Below are 19,043 nucleotides of genomic sequence, written 5' to 3' on the forward strand. Positions count from 1 at the left end.
ATTTAAATCATTGAATAGTAAGGTATTACCTTCAGGGGCAGTGGCAACCTGGTTCAGGAACGGCACGGCGACCAACCCCAGGCCGCTCGGTCCATCGGCTCACAGACACCAATGTGGTGGATGGCAAATGGCGTTTATTGTTGAGTCACACGGGGTTATATAGCCGAGGCCCACAACGTCACTTCTGCTTGCTTATGTCACAGACCACGCGCTACTGCCCATCAAGGGGGGGGGCTCCACCTTTCCGTACAGCGCGACATCTTCCGGCTGCCAGACCCTAACTACCCACAGTAAGGACACACTTGTCCCTTTATATTTGTTAATTCATAAATATCATAGTAAATTTCTTCATATGCCTATATAAGTACAATCACCTTGCATATGAAAATGCTTTTCACTTGATGGTGTTCTCCAGCTGCTCCTCATGTCACACAGCTGCATGGTAAGAAGAAGAGCATCCTGCCTGCACACATAATGCATTTGGTAACCTGTTACTGTTTCCTAGATAGAGTAAATTAATGGAAAGTTATGGGAAGTCTTACTAAAATACTGCTGAGTAACCTTTGAGAACTGATACATTCTACTTCATATGTTTATCCTCTAAAGATGTTTGTAACCTACCACACATTTAGCTAAAATGTGTAGCTATGCATGTATTGTAGCAATCACATTTTTGGGGTTGAATACTTTGAATAGCGAAACATTTCTGTAAAGGGTTGGGCTTTTAATTCACATCTATTGGGGAAAAAGGTTTAAGAAAAAGGCATTTGTTTTTATTTTTCTGACATCGTTGTGAGATTCTTCTAGTAACTGTCTGCCTGTAATGTCTTAAACTTTCTGTATTTTCATTTGCAGCCATTTTGTGATGAAAATATAAATACATGTGTTAAATACAGTTACTGTGCAATAACAATTGGCTCTGGGGAGCTGTTCTTTATCTCCTCATGCAACATGAAAGGAGAAACAGGAGTTCATAAAGCATCGTTGTTTTCATTTGATACAACTTGCTCCAGGGAGTGGAGAGGAATGTGAAAAACAGGTGTCTTGCACATTTCACCAAACATTCTTGTTTTATTTTTTTGGCTCAACAAATGAGTACCAGAAGTCTATAAAGCTTAACTCTTCAGCAGTGGTCCAGCTCAGAAACACTATTGCACTGGATAAGACAATATTCTATGCAGAAAGAATCTAAACATAATAGGATAATACGGTGTTTAGGAGTACTGCTTTTTCTTTTCTTTTGCACAGGGAAGGGTTAAGTAATCCAGTTCTGAGTAGCTTTTTCTGTTAGATTTTCTCACACATGTAAGCTACTCTTTTTTAGAGGGGAGGGAGGGAGGGAAATACAGCTGTAATCTGTTGTGTAAAGTATTGTGGTAGAAGTTGGGTTTAAAGCTATTCTTTGTAGAAGCAAGGTCTTACGCGGGTTTTTTTGGCATGACAGAGGGAATGGAAGTAGTGCAGAAGAAGATGGGCTCCTTTGTGTAGAAATAGAGGGCTTTTCAGGGAGTTACTTTGTGTATGGACCCTTGTAAACAGAGTTACATCTTATTTTACCTTTGAGTAAACTGTGAATTGTATTTCATAGAGATTCATACACCCCAGGGAGAAAGAAGCCACTGTAAATATTTCAGTAGCAGAAATGTCAGTTCATTGCCAGATCATCAGTAAAATACGTTTGCAGTTCTGTTTTGGGTTAAAAAATTAATTTTGTTCCTTGGATATGTGACCAAAATTTCTATCTGCAATCTAAACTGAGTAGTACATAGTAAAATTGTTTTTATCTTTATTGTGTTTTTACTACAAGTAAAGAATGTATAAATATCTCACAAGAATATGATTTCAGCATGGGTGTAGTCATTATCTTGACCAACCAGTATGTAGAAATGAATCCGATTCACAACCCCTGTGGATATTGTAGGTCACGGTGTGTGAGGCCCACTTCTAGCAGTTCTCCTCCAGTAAAGGTGTGTGGACCCTTGAGGGCTGCAGTTCTCAAGTACAATGTTCTGCTTCCTGTCAGTCTGTTCTAAGGAGAGATCCATTTTATACTTCTAGTCAGGGCTGATGCAACAGTTGTTCCCTGTTCTCTTATGTATGCTGTTCGCTGAAGGAGGTGTAAGCATACACTTGAAAGCTGTAAGGAACCATCCCATTTATCAAAAAAACTTGCGCTGTGCAAAACACCAGTATCCAGCAACATGATAATGAATTTGTTACCACAAGCAATGGAAAATAGAAGAAAACAGTGCTATATAGATTCTTTGTATCTTTCCTCACTGTTCAGTTTAGTCTGTCTTTTATCAAAATATGTTTTTAATTTGATCATTCAAAAAAAGACTTTATCAGACTGCACTACTTCTGGTTGCTCTGATGTTTCACTTCAAAAGTTAACTGCTCCCAACATCACTAATTTTGGGTTATGCATTTAATCATTAAACATGTATTTAATAATATTATTATAGGTTCCATGAATTACTTTTGGGAGAAAGTGTTTGTGGGTGTGAGAAGTATGTGGGCTGCTTCCATGTGTGAGGTCAAGATTGCTACTGAGATTACGTACATCTATTGCATATGGATGTTGTGCATGCAAAGCTGAAACGTGGGGGTGTGTGACAGTTAAAAATCTGTCTGCTTTCGGAGTGCTGATAGCTTGCACTCAGCAAAAACCACTGGTGTCTAGTTCTCTGGGCAACGTGGAAATTGTGTCTCAACTTAGTTTTCCATGGATTTAGTTCTTTACTTGGAACTTAGATCGACTCCAAAATTCTGATATACCACAAGACAGGCATAGTTTCTTGTATGCAACATTCAAAGCTTTACATGATTTCTGTAAATCGTCTTAGAATCATTGAAGACTCTACTCTGCTTCATTCATATTGGTGAATATCTGTGATTTCAAGTTTATGTTGATGCATACGAGTAAGAGAAGCACGGTAGTTACAGATGCCATAGAATATCATCAAGTTCCAATTCATGTTTCATTTAAATTTATTGTTATTGTTTGTTTCTGACATGTAACTTTATCCTGAACATGGTGTGCTTGTTTCTCATTAGGGCTTTATAGAAAGAGGGCGTTGAAGCATAAAATCGAACTGAAGTCCAACAAATGATTTGCATTAAAAACACCGATTCATCTCCTGAAACTGAAATTCTGCAGAGGCAACTGCAGATCACAGCATACTGCTACAAAGACACCAGCTCAACGCTAACAGTTAGGAGGTGAATGGTTACTGGCTGTAGTTGTCTTACCAATTTCTCTTTTTTTTTTCTGCTGGTTACTTTTTACACAATTATAGTCTTGTTTTGTTTGTTATTACTGAGTATCTAGTGTAAAATTTACAGGGAGTTTTCTGTAGCTGATTGTGCCTTACCAAATTAGACTTCAGTCTTCTACTGAGTGCAGAAAATTCTTATTTTACATTGTGTTTCTTTGGCTTTCATAAAGTAAAGTGATGAAGAAGTTGGGGTCGTGCCATATCTTAAGGTTACTGATCTTTCATCGCAAGTGCCTAGGCTAGTTTAGGCAGTAAGTTTTAGGAAGAAAATGGCCAAGGTTGTTTATAGTGAACTTTTGGTCTACAGTGAGTTGCAGTTGGTCATTCTTACTGATTAGGGCATTAGGATTAGGGCATTCTATTCTTTGCTGTGTTTGTGAGTTTTGTTCTTTGATTTTTTTTTTGTTTGCTTGTTTGTTTTAAATTGAAAGAGTATACTTAGGGAATTGGTTCACTCCCAACTTTGGTTACTGTGTTAGTAAGGTTATCCGCTTTCAATGTTCATCAACCCTTGTTATTCTGCCACAACTTCTCTCTCCTCCTTCCCCCCAAAACTAACGTGTTTTTGTTCTCATGATCTGTTTCAGACTTCATATATAAATATATGCAGTTGGAAAAATAATGAAAAAGAACTTGCTGATTCACACTATGAAGCATAAAAACATTTTTAAAAACAGTCATTGTCTCAGGTGTGTCCTGGCGATTGCAAATCTGACCATGTGTAGTATGGATGGAGGAAAGAGCTTTATTTCCTCTGAGGTATTGGATGCAAACCTTCATAAGACACAATAAACAGATTATCCTGTTGTTTTACATTAGAATAGGTAGCCTAATATTTTAATTAAACAGTAATTGCTAATAGAAACATAGCTGAAAAAATGAATCCATTTGTTTCTGCTGAAAGTAAGATCAAATCCTGTCTCACTTGGTAAGAGCTGTGTTAATGCTACTGGGTCATCACATGCTATCCTGTTACCCTGCTTCTCTTTACCCTTGCTGACTTTTTACAGTTTTCTGACTCATTTTTCAAGACAGTTTTTTGTCCTGGATGTTCATATCAGTTTATTTAGTCACAAGAAAATCTGAAAGCATTGCTGAAAATGAAAACTTCTGAACTTATGGCAAACACTGACTCACCAGTTTTCTAGAGCTCCATGTTTCTTCCATTCCATCCCTTTGTTCAGCCATATGGCAGAATGATCTGAGTAGCTGATTGTAGTGTCCATGTAGCAGATTATGATTTTGCACCAAGCTTTCTGAGATCCTTCAGTTTTTGAGCAGGAATAACGTAAAGAAATACCTGTAATACACTTGTATTGTAACCTGTGAATATCAACCATGACAGAAATGAGGCTGCCTGTGAGAACGATAAAAGTATGGCACAAGCAGGTTGGGGGGGGGGTGGGGGGGAATTCATCTCATGGATCTCTATATACTGGCATTGAAAACATTTACATTTGAACTACTCTTGTAGATTCTCCTCTGTAGTCAGCAGAAACAAGTAGGCACTTCCAGATCATAAATAATTTCTTCCAGTGGTAGACAGGTCAGTTAATTTATGCTGCAAGTCCCTATGTTGCTGGAGTTAGATCAGATTAAGCCTTGAAGACTACTGAATGTGAAAGTATTAGAAGTTTGAAGCCTCAGTTTGTTTGCTTGTATTTCTTTACGGAAAACATTTATTTTTTTCAAAATGCTGGAATTGCATTCAATAGCAGAATGTTGTAATGTATATATGTGAGTCTGAGTACTTTCACTAGCTTTCATTAACACAACATGTTTAATTGGATGACAGCAGTTTGTACAATCTTCTGCTTGTATAAAGGTCATTCACAAATGCAGTGAGCTTTTACTGGAAAAAAAAAACAAAAAACATGTTAGTCTGCAGTATAAGGAGATTCTGATTAGGGTAGAAAAAAGGTGTTTCTTTCTGAGAGCATCAAAAAGACCTGTCAGTCCAAATTGATCAGAATCCTTAACCCCTTCCTGAGACTTAAGCCAGCTGAATTTAGAGATGTGTAATAAAAAATACAACTTAAAAAAAATCTGCACCTGACTGGGTTTCTAGCAGTCTTGTACACTTGAAGGTTATTATTCAGAATGTTTCATCCTTAACTAAGGCCATCTTTTTATGTACCATCTTTTTCTTATTTATTTTTTGGTATCCATTTTATTTTTCAGTAAATATTTTGTTATTTATTATTACAGCAGCTGTACCTCAAAGGAAATCTGAGTATAAGCTTTTTTTTTTTTTTTTTTTGCAACACTGAAGGCAGATTTGGTCACAGAAGGAGACTTTCCATTGAGAAAGGAAACTGCTTAAGTCCAAACACATATGATTTGTCATGTAGCTGTGTCAAGGATTATGCGGTGGTGTTCTTGCTGATTCAGGTAGCCAAGTTTGCAGCAAAGCTTCATCCTTATTGTAAAGTTCTCCTTGTTTAGCAAGAAACATGATAACAGCCATGTATTTTTCCTTTGTTTATACCACCTCTTCACTGGGCACCAGTCTGAACGAAACACGATGTAGAGTTTCGTATTGCATAGATAATAACAGCCAGTCAGTGTTTTTGGTACTAAAAAAGCAGACCATCCGTATTTTTGCCTTTTATTGTGAAGTTCATGTGGCACTTTATCACTTAATTTGATAGAAATATACAGAGAGAGTAATTCAGCGTGGAGAGTAATCCCTTGTCAAATGCACTTTGAGAGCTAGCTAACGTTTCGAGTTCGCTGAAGCTAGGATTTGCCATTCCAGTTCTGTCGTTCTCTGACTCATTTATAGCCTGATTAAAACTTTATGCTGTCTGTAATCAGGTAACTATGGGTCTTATTGCTCCCTTAAAGTTTTGATATAGACATGCTGTAAATGCCCCTGGCAGAGCGATTACTGAAGCCTGATCTGTTACAGATTGTTTACAGGCATATTTTTTTATTTTTAACCCATCTAGGACAATAAACCCCATTTAAATAACCAAAAAAAAAATGCTTTTAATAGTGAAGCTTATATGTGTTCTGTGAATACTTTAATCTACAGAAATGAAAACAATAATGGTGTTATTATTGCCTCTGTGCTACGGGTTTTGCCGGGACAGTACTGTTACAAAATAGAAGAAAAAAAAATCACACCTCTAACCAGAAGTGTTACATGGGCAAAAGTTTCTCAAGTAGGCTTGGACTCATTTAGGAATAGATGTAACAGAAATCTCACAGTATTAGTCATTCTTCAGCTCTTTCTTTGAATAACGTGAAAGTTAGTAAACATATTTCCACTACTCATGGTCTGAATTGAGCTGGAACAGCTTATGGTGGTTTTGAATCTCAGAGTTTTGGTGAAATCAAAACCTAAGCTCTTTCTTTCATTTTCAAACTAATCCACTCCATATCTATGTATGATTTCTCCAACCCTCTTGCAAGGCTCTTTTAGTTAGACTGTCTTCTTCTTTCCTTAATAGGAAATCACAGGATTGCGCGTGAGCTATGTAACTCTGGAACATTTGCTTGTACTGGTACACGCTGTGTGCAGAGAGCTCATGACCCTTCCAGTATTGCTTTGATACTGCACAGTTCAGGTCAGTTGGGGTTGGCAGTTATTATATAGCCCTGTAACAATCATGTATATGGTAGTTTTGTTTTGCGGTGAGGGGGACAGAACTACTGTAAGGGATGGATATTTCAAAGCCTTGATAATTGGTTGATATTTTTTCTCCTTTACCTGTTCTTATTATCATTGCAAACTGATTCAGCAAAGAGCCCAGGTCAGATGGAGGTACAGTCAAATGAAAGATCCCATCTAGCTTCTGAAGTGCTCAGCAGAAAGAAGGTGCGACAGACACAATTTTGGTTGTATTGATTCCAAAACGTTTTTTTTCAGTTGAAGGTGATGGTTATGACCTTTGAAGCCATTTTAGGCATAAAGCAAATACTGATCTAAACTGATACTTCAGATACAGGCAGAACGTTGCTTGATTATTTAACCAAATTTTTCTAATGGTTTATTTTAACTGAGATCGCACTGCTTTTACGTGATTCTAGTAAAAATGTTGTTCTGATATTTTGTGAGCCTGCCTGGTTCCTTCAATTACCTTGAAGTGTTAGCTGGCCCACTATCTGAACAAACAGCTCAATAAAATGTTAACTCTGCAGTGTATACATCATGCTAAGTAGAGTTTATCAGAGAGAACCAACCATTCTCTTAGTTATCAATTATAGCTACATGGGAATTTCAGCTGCAGCAAAAGCAAGATTTATACAATCTTATATTAACATGTCAAAGGAATAAAATATGTGACTAAGTTTAAAAAGTTTTGTCAAGGTGCTTGGTTTTACCACATTGAGACTTGATGCAAATATCTTATTAGTGTTGCGGAGTCCTGTGATCAGTTCCATGGTCCTGCAGAACACCATTCAAGCCTGAGTTTTTATTTTCCTTGCTGTGAAAGATGCTCTTGGAGTGAAGGGCATGGAACCCTTGTCTTTTGCACCCATTGCTCAAAAAATGTTTATCTTTCCATGTTGTTATTGGTTTCGTTATGACTAATGACATTTGGTTTGTGGCTTTAGGGTCTCACACTGCAGAATAAGAGAAGGAGCTTTGCATTTCTTTTCCGGTATTCAAATTCAGTAGCTGTAAAATCTATTGTCCCACTTTTTGAAATTTCCTCAAAGGTCTTTCTGTTTGTTTGTTTTTTGAAAAGGTAGAGAAATTAGGAGTTAACATTTAGCGTTCCTGGCAATTCAAACAAACATTTTAAACTCAGCTCTAAGTATTCCTTTGGTGGAGCAATCTCACTTGCTAGTTTTAAGTAAGTCATACTCATACCTGTTTGTGTTTTAGCTCAGAGCACTTCAGTGAAAGCCAGCAGAAGTGTATTAAAGTGTTAAACTAAACCACTCACTTTGCCTGCTGTGCATCTTATGTCAGAGATGATGCTGATACTCAAATCATCAGTTGTTTAGGCTATAATGTAGACTAAATGGTGACAAAATGCAGAAGTTCAGAAAATTCAGAAGGTTTGTGTGGGTATCTGCAATGCTCCTGTTTCTTCCTACATCACAAGAATCCTCACCGGTATGTGTAGTTGTTTTACTAACAGTTTGAAGAAGCCTTCTGATATTCCCATCAAACTAGCCCTGCTTAAAAGCCATTGAAGCTGTTACTGCTGATAAGGGCCAAGTGTGTTCCTTCACTTTCAGGATATTGTTCAGCCTTGTGTTAATCCTTGTAATACTAGGTGACAACAGTTGAAGAAAAAAACAGTTTTAATTAGCTGTTTCACTTTTCCCCCCCAACAAAAGCAGTTTAAAAATGAGATTTAAGCCCTTCAGCTTTTGAAACACATTCCATTTGGGCTGTTTTTTGTCAGCTATTCAGTCTTACAGAGAGATGTGCACTCCCATTCTTCCTCACTTTGAGAGCATGGATAGCTTAATGGTAGTAACCAAATTCAACAGGAGTTGGGCTGTTGACTGAGCCTTAAAAAATTTCCTCAGAACATACTGTTGCAAAAGTGGTTTTCTGAGGTGTAGAGTAGTTTCACTTCCATCTGTCATATTCTGCTTTTATCATGTATCAGGATCAAGCTTGTAGTATGGTAAGGACTGCAGAACTACTAAAAAAAAGTTTTCCCATTTAATAGAAATCAGTATTCAATGTACTAGACAGCTTGGAAAAGACAGTGTTAGTAGCCCGTGTGAGATGAAACATCAGGAAAAAGGATTCGTGTTCGTATGCTAATACTTAGTGGGTAGTGGTACCTCGATAACCATTGTATTGATGTTTATATTGAATCTTTTGAATCAATCATGAAAAGTACTTATGTCCCTCATACTTCCCTAAATTTATAGACTAGATTAAAGTTAGTAATATTGGTATTGAATGACAGTTGAGTTATGCACATATGGAAAAAAAAAATCTTATTTTTTGCATTACTATCAGGCGAGCTCAGACTTCATGTAATAGTGGTAATTGAAAGGTTAGTGGAAGTTTCCCATCCTTATCTGAGGTATGTGGTACTTGATTCTTTTAGTTAGGAAGATAAAAATGTTAAGCTATGAAATTTGCCCTGTTTCTTGGACACATGTATATCTTAGCAAAGCATATATAGCTCACAAGAGAAAAAAAGAATTGTTAGTGAGAACCTCGAGCTGAAATTTCAGTGCCATTACTCTTAATTAATTCCACTTTTAGAGTCAAAATACAGGATCAGAATTTTGGCAGCTTGGCAGTGGTTATGTGTTTTCAGTGAAAAATGGCTATAAGGAACTTGTGTTTTGTTTTTTCTTTGTTTTTCCCTTTTGCTGCTATGTAAAAAATAAAAGATGCGTAACTTTCAAATATTCTGATTCTCCAATAATTGCACAATTACAATGGAAGTAATCTGTCTTTTGATTTTTTCCAGTATTTCTTGAAGATACCAAATAAATCAGGAAGCAAGCGGGAATCTGAGAAATAACTATGAGTGGGCCATCCCATTTTAGTTTTGAAAGTCTTCATTTGATTTTAACATTTATATGTAGAGCTGAAAGATTTTTTTTCTATTGTTATTTTACTGGAATACATTTTTTCACTGTTTGTCATGATCAAAAATGAAAGTTGACATTTGTTTTTGAAGGTGGCAGTGCTGCAGAGGTGGTGACTGGGATCTGTTGATTAAGGTTGGATTAAAGGACCAATCTTTCACACCAGTCTGGTTCGAAATATTTTCACTTACAAGGATGATAAACAAATGATCTGACCTAGACCTGAAATGCTCAAAGGTCATTGTGTATGGAGTGTAGTCCTGAGATTGCATTTCTGCTAGCTTTTGGATACATCGAAAGTTTTTGATGGCTCTTGTATCATGTTTTAAGACTTTTCAAGGGCAGTAGGATAGACTTAAAAACTTAAAGGTACCCATGAATTGTTGTTGTTTTAAAAAAAAAATATATATATATTTTAAAATATATATAAAATATATATATATATATATAAAACATATATATATTTTAAACAATTTCTGATTTGTTTTCGATTTTGAAGCTTTAGATCTATGTTTTCAGAGATTTTTCTGTAACGAGGTAGGGATTAAGAAACTTGCTGTGTGCTAACACTGTGTAAAAATTTCATTAGTAGTCCTAGTCCATATCTGTTTTTCCCAACTGAAACTAATGATGCCAATCTTCTCCTTCACGTTTTGGCAGCAAATATCTTAAGGTAGTATGGGAATAGATGAGTTTTTCCTTTCCCAGTTTACCTGCCAGACAGAAAAAATCAAGACCTATATGTTTCCTGGTGTTCTTTAAACCACCAGCAGGCTGTTAGGGTCTATTCTGTGTTTAAGGCAGAAGAAAACTCATAAAACCTGCTGGCTATTTTTCATTATGCACATATATGGGACAAAGAAAAGTTTTGTTTCTCTCTCTCTCTCTCTCCCTGTCATTTTTCCTCTTTATAGTTTTGGCCTATGATCTCAGACTGCTTCTCAAGCACAAAAACAGCAACTATACGTTGTTAGGTTTCTTTTTGTACTGTAGTATAGCACTAGGAAGCAAACTAAAATACCTGTGCAGGGTGGAGAAATGAGTAAACGATGTCAACGCTTGAAATGGGTTTTGTAGTGGCACAGAAATAGACAATTTTTAACCGTCTTTTTCTTCTGTGTCTGCAAAGACTAAGATCACTAATGAATTGCTACAAGTTTGGTAAGCATATTTCTTCCCCTATTATTTTTGAGCATTAATGCTTTGTTTTTCTGTGAGCTTTTGGCAGTATTGCAAGTTCTTGTTGGGTGGGTTCAGGGTGGTTTAGTTTGAGGAAGGAGAGGGGAGTCATTGTGTGATGCCGTAAGGACCTTGAAAATGTAATGAAATATACGTAAACTTAAATGCAACACCTCTCTCTCCCACTTCAAGCAACTGTGTTTAATTATAGTTACTGTGCAGATTGGATGAATTTCTGAAACAGGTAATTTTGTGTTCTTCATTTTCTCCTTAATTCATGGATTTTATATTTTCTTTTAAGGCTGTTCACTGCCTGGCACTATGGATACAAATACTAATGATTTGAAAACAATTTAAATATGGAACAATGTCATGCGTTTAAGAAAGTGTCTGAAAGGGAGAAAAGAGAACATGCTTTTAATTCAGTACAGAATGCCTTCTAAAATGTCTGTCTTGATGCTGTGCAGTAGCCCACTCTGAAGAGGGAGTCTGTCATGGTTAACCCTGCCAGAACTGTGGGCTGCTGACAGGGAGAACATGTTGCGGTGGCAACTCTGCCTGCCATCCAGCAAGAATAAAATATGCTCACTTTCTGTCCTCACGGTTGGCTTTCTGCCTGTGTCTTGGACAAGTTTTCTAAATTTCAGGAGAAGTCTCAGTGCTTACTTGGAATTTCTGATAAAAATTTGTGGCTAGTTCTGGTGGAATAAGAAGATTGTAGAAGTGAGCAATGATGTCTTTGATCTGTTTGTTCATTAGGTTATTGTGAAGTCCCCGAAATTCTAAGGCAATCTGGTATCATACGGACTACGAAATAGAGCCCTAGGCAATACCTTATTTCTGCATGCTATCCAACACATGCTGACAATGAGTGAAGCTACTTGGCGCTCTATTTCCATCCCCTTGTTCGTATCCTTTATGGCTCTAGACCTACTTAGTAACTCATTAATTAAATAGTAACTTTAGGATTCATCCCTTTGTGTTTTAAAGTCTGGGTTTCATCATCAAGGTGTTAATATAGATGGAAAGTACTTCCATAAATCCAAAGATAATTGCAGACTAGGACAGACACCTAAATTTGACCAATATAGTTCTTAGGAATTTTTTTTGACTAGGCTTCTTAAAAGTATTCTATAATGTTAATGCAGTTTGACATCCAGAATAGGTGGAAATTGTTCCAGTGGGATAATTGATAAAATTTTTCAGCATAATTGAAACTCAAAATTCATTATATCAAGAAACAAATGTACACTGCTTTTGTGCTGTTTATTGTAGCCGGCTAAGATTTATTAGCCTACATCTGGTGGTTTAGAAGGGCCAGTTTAGTTGTAGCCTCCATGCAGTTTTGTTGCTGTCCTTTAAGCTCATTTTTGTTTTTATATTATAAATTAATGATTGAGAGAACCTTGCTTTTAAGGTTGACAGCACCATGCTTAAAGGAATAAGCTCCACTCCAGCTTTGGTCCTTAAAGTTAGCAAGTGCGTGACTAGCTCCTAAATTCATTGGAATTGTTCATAAGTGTTTTGTGTAAATGCTTTAATGGTTGAGGCTGGGTAGCCCATGTCTTGTGGTTTTGAGCCCATAACCTTTGCGTTTTCTAGTCAGGGCATAGTTCTGTTTCCATTCACAGTGACATGATTTGAGAGAGAGAATTAGAGTTGTGTCAGAATCAGACAACAAACCTCTCCTCTCCCCCCCCAGCTTTCATCTCAACTACTTCTAACCTTTACTATGGTTAATAAGGCAGTATTATTCATTTTATAATGTATGAATGACTCAGTTCTACCAAATCACTATGGGCTGAAAATCCACATGCAAAATCTAATTAAATATTTTGTCTGATACTGATTGTACTTATATGATCCAAATTTAACTCCATGGAAATGTGATAACTTATTCTGGTTTTATAAGGCCAGTGACTCTGGTCCATTGTTTGAGTGGAATGGTGATAAGCCAGGGAGAGAGTGTGTACTTTTTGGGGGTGTTGGTACTTGCTTAGCCATTGGCATGTTGTCTGGTACGGGGGAGTCACTTAATGACTTTTCCATTATAAATCAAGAATGATGAGATATATAGTAAAGCCCAAGAGAATTGCAGGTTATAATATGTAATGAATGGTGTTTGGTGTAAGGATCAAAAGAATTGCAAGGGTTAAATGACTTACATTCAAGCAAAGAGTAATGCTTACACTTCCAGTATAATGTAAGGAAAAGATGATAATGGTTTTAGTGTGTTTTTTTTTGTTGTTATCTCTGAACCAAGGAAGTATCAGCCAGTTTTCCATATGTGTTACCTTTCTCAGTCTGGTGTAGGAGAAAGGGAGAGAGAAAAATCCTCCTCTCTGTTAGCATTACCTTTGTCATTTATATTAGATGAGGATTAGTAGTATGAGACGTTTTTTTCTTTGAAATATAATGCTAAAAAAAAACAAACACTATTTTGGAACAAAAAAAAAAATGGGGGGTTTGTGCTTGTTTTTTGGCTTGTTCCAGTTTAGAACACCTGCTTGTTTATAATGTCCAGGTCAGAATCGTTAGAGTTAACGTATCAGAGCCCTTGCAAATCTGAGCTGTAATTTGTACCACTATAGCTGGGTGTTTGCACTACTCAGCCTCCTAGTACAAGTCTACAGAGAATTCCTGTCCTGGGTTTCCTCCTGAGAGCTTGGGGGCAGTGGCAGTGGTGGTGTGAAATTTCCAGGTAGTCTTGATGTCACGATCAGTATTCTGAGTTATTTCTACCTGTCAGGGGCTATATGAGTTGCACAATTTGGAATGTTAAGCATCTGCTTTATAAGTACTTCAGCATCAGGATCATTACAGATTTGTTTACAGAGATAAGTTACACTTCAGGTTTGTATGTGAATCGAGGGGAAGACAGGCCTGTACTTTATGTAAGGATTTTATGAACACCCTTAAAAGTAAGTAAACAATAAAAGTAATAAGAAAATGAAGGGATAAGTAACTATATAGGCAGTTTCAGGAGAAAAAAATACTCATTTGCAAAGTCATGTTTAGTGAACGGATGATATTTAATGAGAACAGTTTATTATAGGTACAATTTCAAATTTTTTTTTTTAATTGTGGAGATACATGTATGTTGCAAGCTTAACATTTTATACATGTTGATATGGCAGTAGAGTAACCATTAACTTTACTACATACACTTAGATGACCTTTGCGTTATTTTTGCTTTGGTTATGTATTCTAATTATTCTGTGATGTACTGAGATCGTGTGCAAAGAAACATCCACCCAAGTTTGTAAGAAGAATCTTCCCTTTCTAGACGTTATACCAGACTTGGACAGCATCTTGACATCTCACTGTCATGTTCTTAAACACAGGAGAAGACTGAATCTGTCTATTTCTGAAACTCTCTAGCTCTTCTAGTACGAATGGATAGTTCTGACCCCCTTTATTTGTGAGTACATTAGAAAATTGAGAGTTTCATCTGGATGTGGAAGGGATTTCCTTTTAAGAGTTTATCTGGTTGCCAAAACCATTTGGGTTCAAGGCCCAGCCCTGCTTCAGTCGAGTCCGGGTTTATAGCTGTGGGGCTTTTTAGCATCAGGGGCAATCCTGGACCAACAGGCAACTGGCTGTTCTGCATCAGAACTCTCTCAGGCTACCTAAGTGCAGTTCTTCAACTTTGTATAAATCACTGGACTACATGCCAGACTTGTATCCTGAGCCTTGAGCTTTCAGTCTCTTTCCCAAATGGGTGTGTTTCAGTTTGTGTGTTTAACAGTCACCATTTCACAGAAACTTGTTTTATCTGCCTCTCTGAAAATCTTAGCCATGTATATTAGTAGTCTGGGATAGTATTTTTGTTCTACTTATGCTGAAGTCCCATTAGTGCTTTTCTTAATCAGACCAAGTTCTGTGGTTCTGTTAATTGCAATGTGCTGTATTTTAGAGAGATGCTCATGTGTGGCTTTGTGCAAATGTCTGGGTGCTGAAGTTCCTCACTGCAATTGTATTAGAGACATAATAAGCAGGATGCTATAGGTAATGTGAGAAAAATAGAAGTTTGTCAGATAGTTTACCATAAATGCAAGGTACAGGAAGACTTGCAATATGGTAATGCAGTTTGTCAAACTGGGAAACCCAAATATGGAGACATGCAAGCTTTTTTGCATAATCCTTGGAAGTACATGCTCTCAGTACTGAGGAGAACCTGACATGTTTTTCATCTTCTGTGTTAACAGATCACTGGAATAAACTAATGCAAAGGATGCTGATGATGTTTGCTTGTATTAATAGAACCCCCTCCTTTGGTTGTTAGGTGGGGTTTCTCAAATGCTCATTTTAATTCTCAGCTGAGTTCATCTGGCTTCTACAAAAATGGCTTAACACCCATTGCATGCATTTAGATTTTAACAGCTTCTTCAGCTCATCGGTCTCTGAGTACATGCCATGGAAGAGGACGGTATAAACAGCTAAGAGAAGGAATGGAGTTAAGGAAACAGGGAGACTTTATTCTTTTCTCAGTCTGCATTCAAAGTCAGTTTCTCTGTGAATTGCTGTAAAGGAAAGTGTGACCAACAGTGGGGGAAAAAACAAAGTTGCTTTGACAATAGCTTTGAATTTGATAGTAAATTCAGTAAAGTCACTTCAGTTTGAATGTTGAGTGAAGTGGAAGGCTAAATAAGGTTCTGTAATTCTATCGCTTCTTGAACCTCACCATCCTTTGAGGTGTTCAGAATTAAATCAAAAATTAAGCGTCTCCCCAGCCTGAAGCATCTGTTCTCAGCAGAAAGTGTAAATTGACAAGCAGGCCTTATAGAATGGTAGAATGATAGAACCATGAAAAATGAAGTCAGTGATTTAAAAAAAATCTCTGTGCCAGGACTACCTGTAAATTTCTTTGGAGGACTCCTACAACCATTCAGGGAAGTTAACATCATTTGCATGTTTTGATTAGATTGCTGTCAGACTTCCTCTGACATAATATAAAGAAGAGAGAAGCAGTTTTTTGAACAAGTCTCAGAAACTTCAGGTCAAAACATATTCCTTGTAAACAACTTTATAACTGAAGAGAAAGAGTTTTGTGTACAGTGTTGTAAGTCTTCAGTATAAACACATCTATAACTTGTTTTATCACAAGGAGGAATGCTCTCCCTGTATATTCCTGTTTAATGAGAAGTTCATCAACATCCGAAGTAAATTCCTGAAGTACTTAGTAATTAAGTGAACCTCTAATGTTATTGTGGTTGGGAACTGATTACTTTGAAGGTCTGTGAGTAAAATCATAAGTTATGGCATGCTTCATAGAGATGCAGAACTGCATGACATCTATACAATGTACAGCTATGTACTTGAGAATCTCTTAAAAAGTGGTGCAGGCAGAATATGCGTATGGAATTTTATACCCTCAAGCAAGGGGAAATACGGAGGTGGAAAAATGAACTGATACCATTAGTATATTTAGGTGCATGGTAATGATCCACACAGCAGATTTTAGACATTGGGAAAACTGCAGTGCTCACTGCCATTGAACTGGGGCCATGAGTGTCTGGAGTAGCAATCAGGAGTGTGTGTACATGTAAATATGTAATAGGTACACAAACCCAAAGAAAAGAGTGTACTCAAGAATTTACTGTCTCAATTGCTTCAATGTCTTCTGGATAGATTTATTCATAATGTTAGGATCTCCATTAGAGCAATGGCAATAAATATAATCTTAAGAGACCTGTGACTGTAGCAATGAAGTTGGACCACTGCCCTAACTACATTCTAGCATATAGGGAAAAATGGGAAGTTTAACAGCTCTCACCCTGCTCATCGTTTCTGCCTGCTGTCTAGAAATGCATAACCGACAGCAACTCCTCTCTAGATCAAGTTGTGTAACCGAAAGTAGTATGTAGGAGAAATAACTGTAAAGACGAATAGACATAACTATTACCTAACATTACTATGCAGTCCATTTTCTCACTTTCAGACTGCTGACTGGTTGTAATACAAGCATGCAGCTGGTATTGTAGTGTTTTATTGGAATTGCTTAGCACATTGAGTACATATTGACCATATGAGAGCTTCATATGGATGTAGTAATGAGCTTATTAACCAACCTTTTTATCCTTTAGAGACTATACCTGCTTTCAAAAATGAGATTAAATTTGCCCCTTTTAGTATTAGCAAGGTTGGCTTAGTCAATATTGAATTAGGAGTATTCTTTCTTTATTTATTAAAATTTCGTATGTTTGCATTTTCTAAAATATAGCATTGAGACACCAAGATAATACAAGACAGTTAAATGCAGTAGCAGGAAAATGAAAATTTAATGAGAGGTAAAATTAGCTGAATACGTTTCCTGTTTCACATCAAAAAGGGTAACCAAAATTCTTGGTCACTAGGTTGAATATGTTGAGGTTTTTTAGTGAAATACAGAAGAAGTTAACTTCACTAAATTTTAGTTGTACAATTCTCTCCTTAACCTTAAACTTGAAAAATAGACTGATTTGATGAATCAAGAAATAGGGCTTCCTAGAATAATGAAAAAGTTTTCACATTCTTTTGCCATGGTCCTAAAGCTCTTCAAAAGATAAGGAAGGGACTTGAATAGCATTGTTTGGTTTGTAGGTTAGATTGATATATTGCAGAGAAAACGAGTTAGGTGGCATTTTCATTGAGAGCAGCAGTGTTCTCAGCTACTTCTGACTTCAGTGAAATCAGGACAAACAGGGAACTTACCTTTCTATCATCCCTCCCCCCCCCCCCTTTTAATTTTGGTTCTTTATTAAGACATCAGTCCGGAGCTAAGGGTAGAGGACTGATTTTGCTCTATTCAGAAATTCTAGTTTCTTCCAAAGTCCTGAGTACTGACGACTACAGAACTGGTGCAGTTACTGACCTTTTGCTGTTGCTGTAAAATGTAATCAACTTTTAGGTTACAACTATATGGAGCCTAGACAAAAATTTTTGCATTTCTTAATTTTTCATTACTTGAAATTGCCAGCTGAAAACATCCTCTTCACATGGGAAGTTTTGTTTGTTTGCTTCTGTTTGCCCAGTTTGGCTGGGGAGGGGTGAAGTTACAAAAACATGTATTGAACTAGGCAGAATTTTCAAATTCTTTATCAGCTGTTTCATTTTGTCAGGTGCCTTGAAATGTTTTTGTTTGTTTGTTTGTTTTTGCTTTTTACAGTGAAAAATCAGGAGCAGAAAATTTAGATTTATTACAGCTTTAACTTTTCTAAGAAAAAGGAAAATAGTCAAAACTATTTCACCAAGCAAAATGCATATTAAAGAAGATTTGGCTCTATCCCAGTCTCTTCAGAGATGAGCCATAAAGCTCATAGTTGAAATACTTGTAGAAGGGATGGTAAATGAATTATGCTGCTTTCCACTCCCAGCATGAGAAGGTGCTGTGACTTACTTTATCTTTTTTGCCATTAAAGGTGGAAATTATGTGGAATATTGAAACATGTTGTCATCTTCCTGGGTCACTTACTCTTCAGTATTACGGTGCTGGTTTTGTGGGGTTTTTGTCTTCTTGTTTCACGGGAGAGAGCCTGCATTTGCTTTGCAAGCTGTAATACTGGATGTTGGATTGAGGTAACAATTAAGTGGCTGGTTACAGTTGATGATCATGTTGCTTAGATAGGAATGAAATATCTTTGTGTGGGTTGTCAAAGTAACTGCTCTCAGTGAAATCATTCATGTGTTGGCGGGTGTTCCCTTGGCTGTTGGAGGTAGAGTTTAATTATTGTACTAGGATAAATCAGTAGATCTGAATCTTGTGAGCTGGACAGCCACGCTTGCATGTTAGTTTGTGAATTGTGTTGCAGTAATGAATCATAATTTGGTTGAAATCACCATTTGAACAACGTCTTGGTTTGCACACCCAGGGAAATGAAGTGTTCTCTGCCCAAACGGTTTACTTGATAGTCTACTCCTACTTCCATCTGTCCCCAAAATCTATACATGGGAGAAAACTTGCAGAGAGAGGCCCGGACTAGAAAAATACTGGTCAGTTTTACTTCCCCACTTCTCCCTCTCTCCCCAGTTAAAGATTATTTTAAACCTCACATTTCCCTAATGTGTTAGAAGATTTGACTCTTC

At 36.9% G+C, this 19,043-nt stretch overlaps 1 protein-coding gene across 4 annotated transcripts in view; it reads left to right on the forward strand.

The window, feature by feature from the left end:
• RORA (RAR related orphan receptor A) overlaps positions 1-19,043 on the forward strand; it is a 406,228-nt gene that overhangs the window by 213,024 nt on the left and 174,161 nt on the right. Inside the window, exon 1 of one of the 4 annotated variants that reach the window (XM_084532399.1) lies at positions 10,813-10,961. The exons of the other annotated variants lie outside the window; for them this stretch is intronic. Within the exon in view, the coding sequence (XP_084388525.1) occupies positions 10,943-10,961 (19 nt within the window). The 5' untranslated portion in view covers positions 10,813-10,942. Of the gene's footprint in view, positions 1-10,812; positions 10,962-19,043 lie in introns of those variants that run through there. 4 annotated transcript variants of the gene reach the window in all.

Source organism: Aythya ferina, assembly GCF_964211825.1.
Source record: "Aythya ferina genome assembly, chromosome: 11".
Classification (NCBI taxonomy): Eukaryota; Metazoa; Chordata; class Aves; order Anseriformes; family Anatidae; genus Aythya; species Aythya ferina.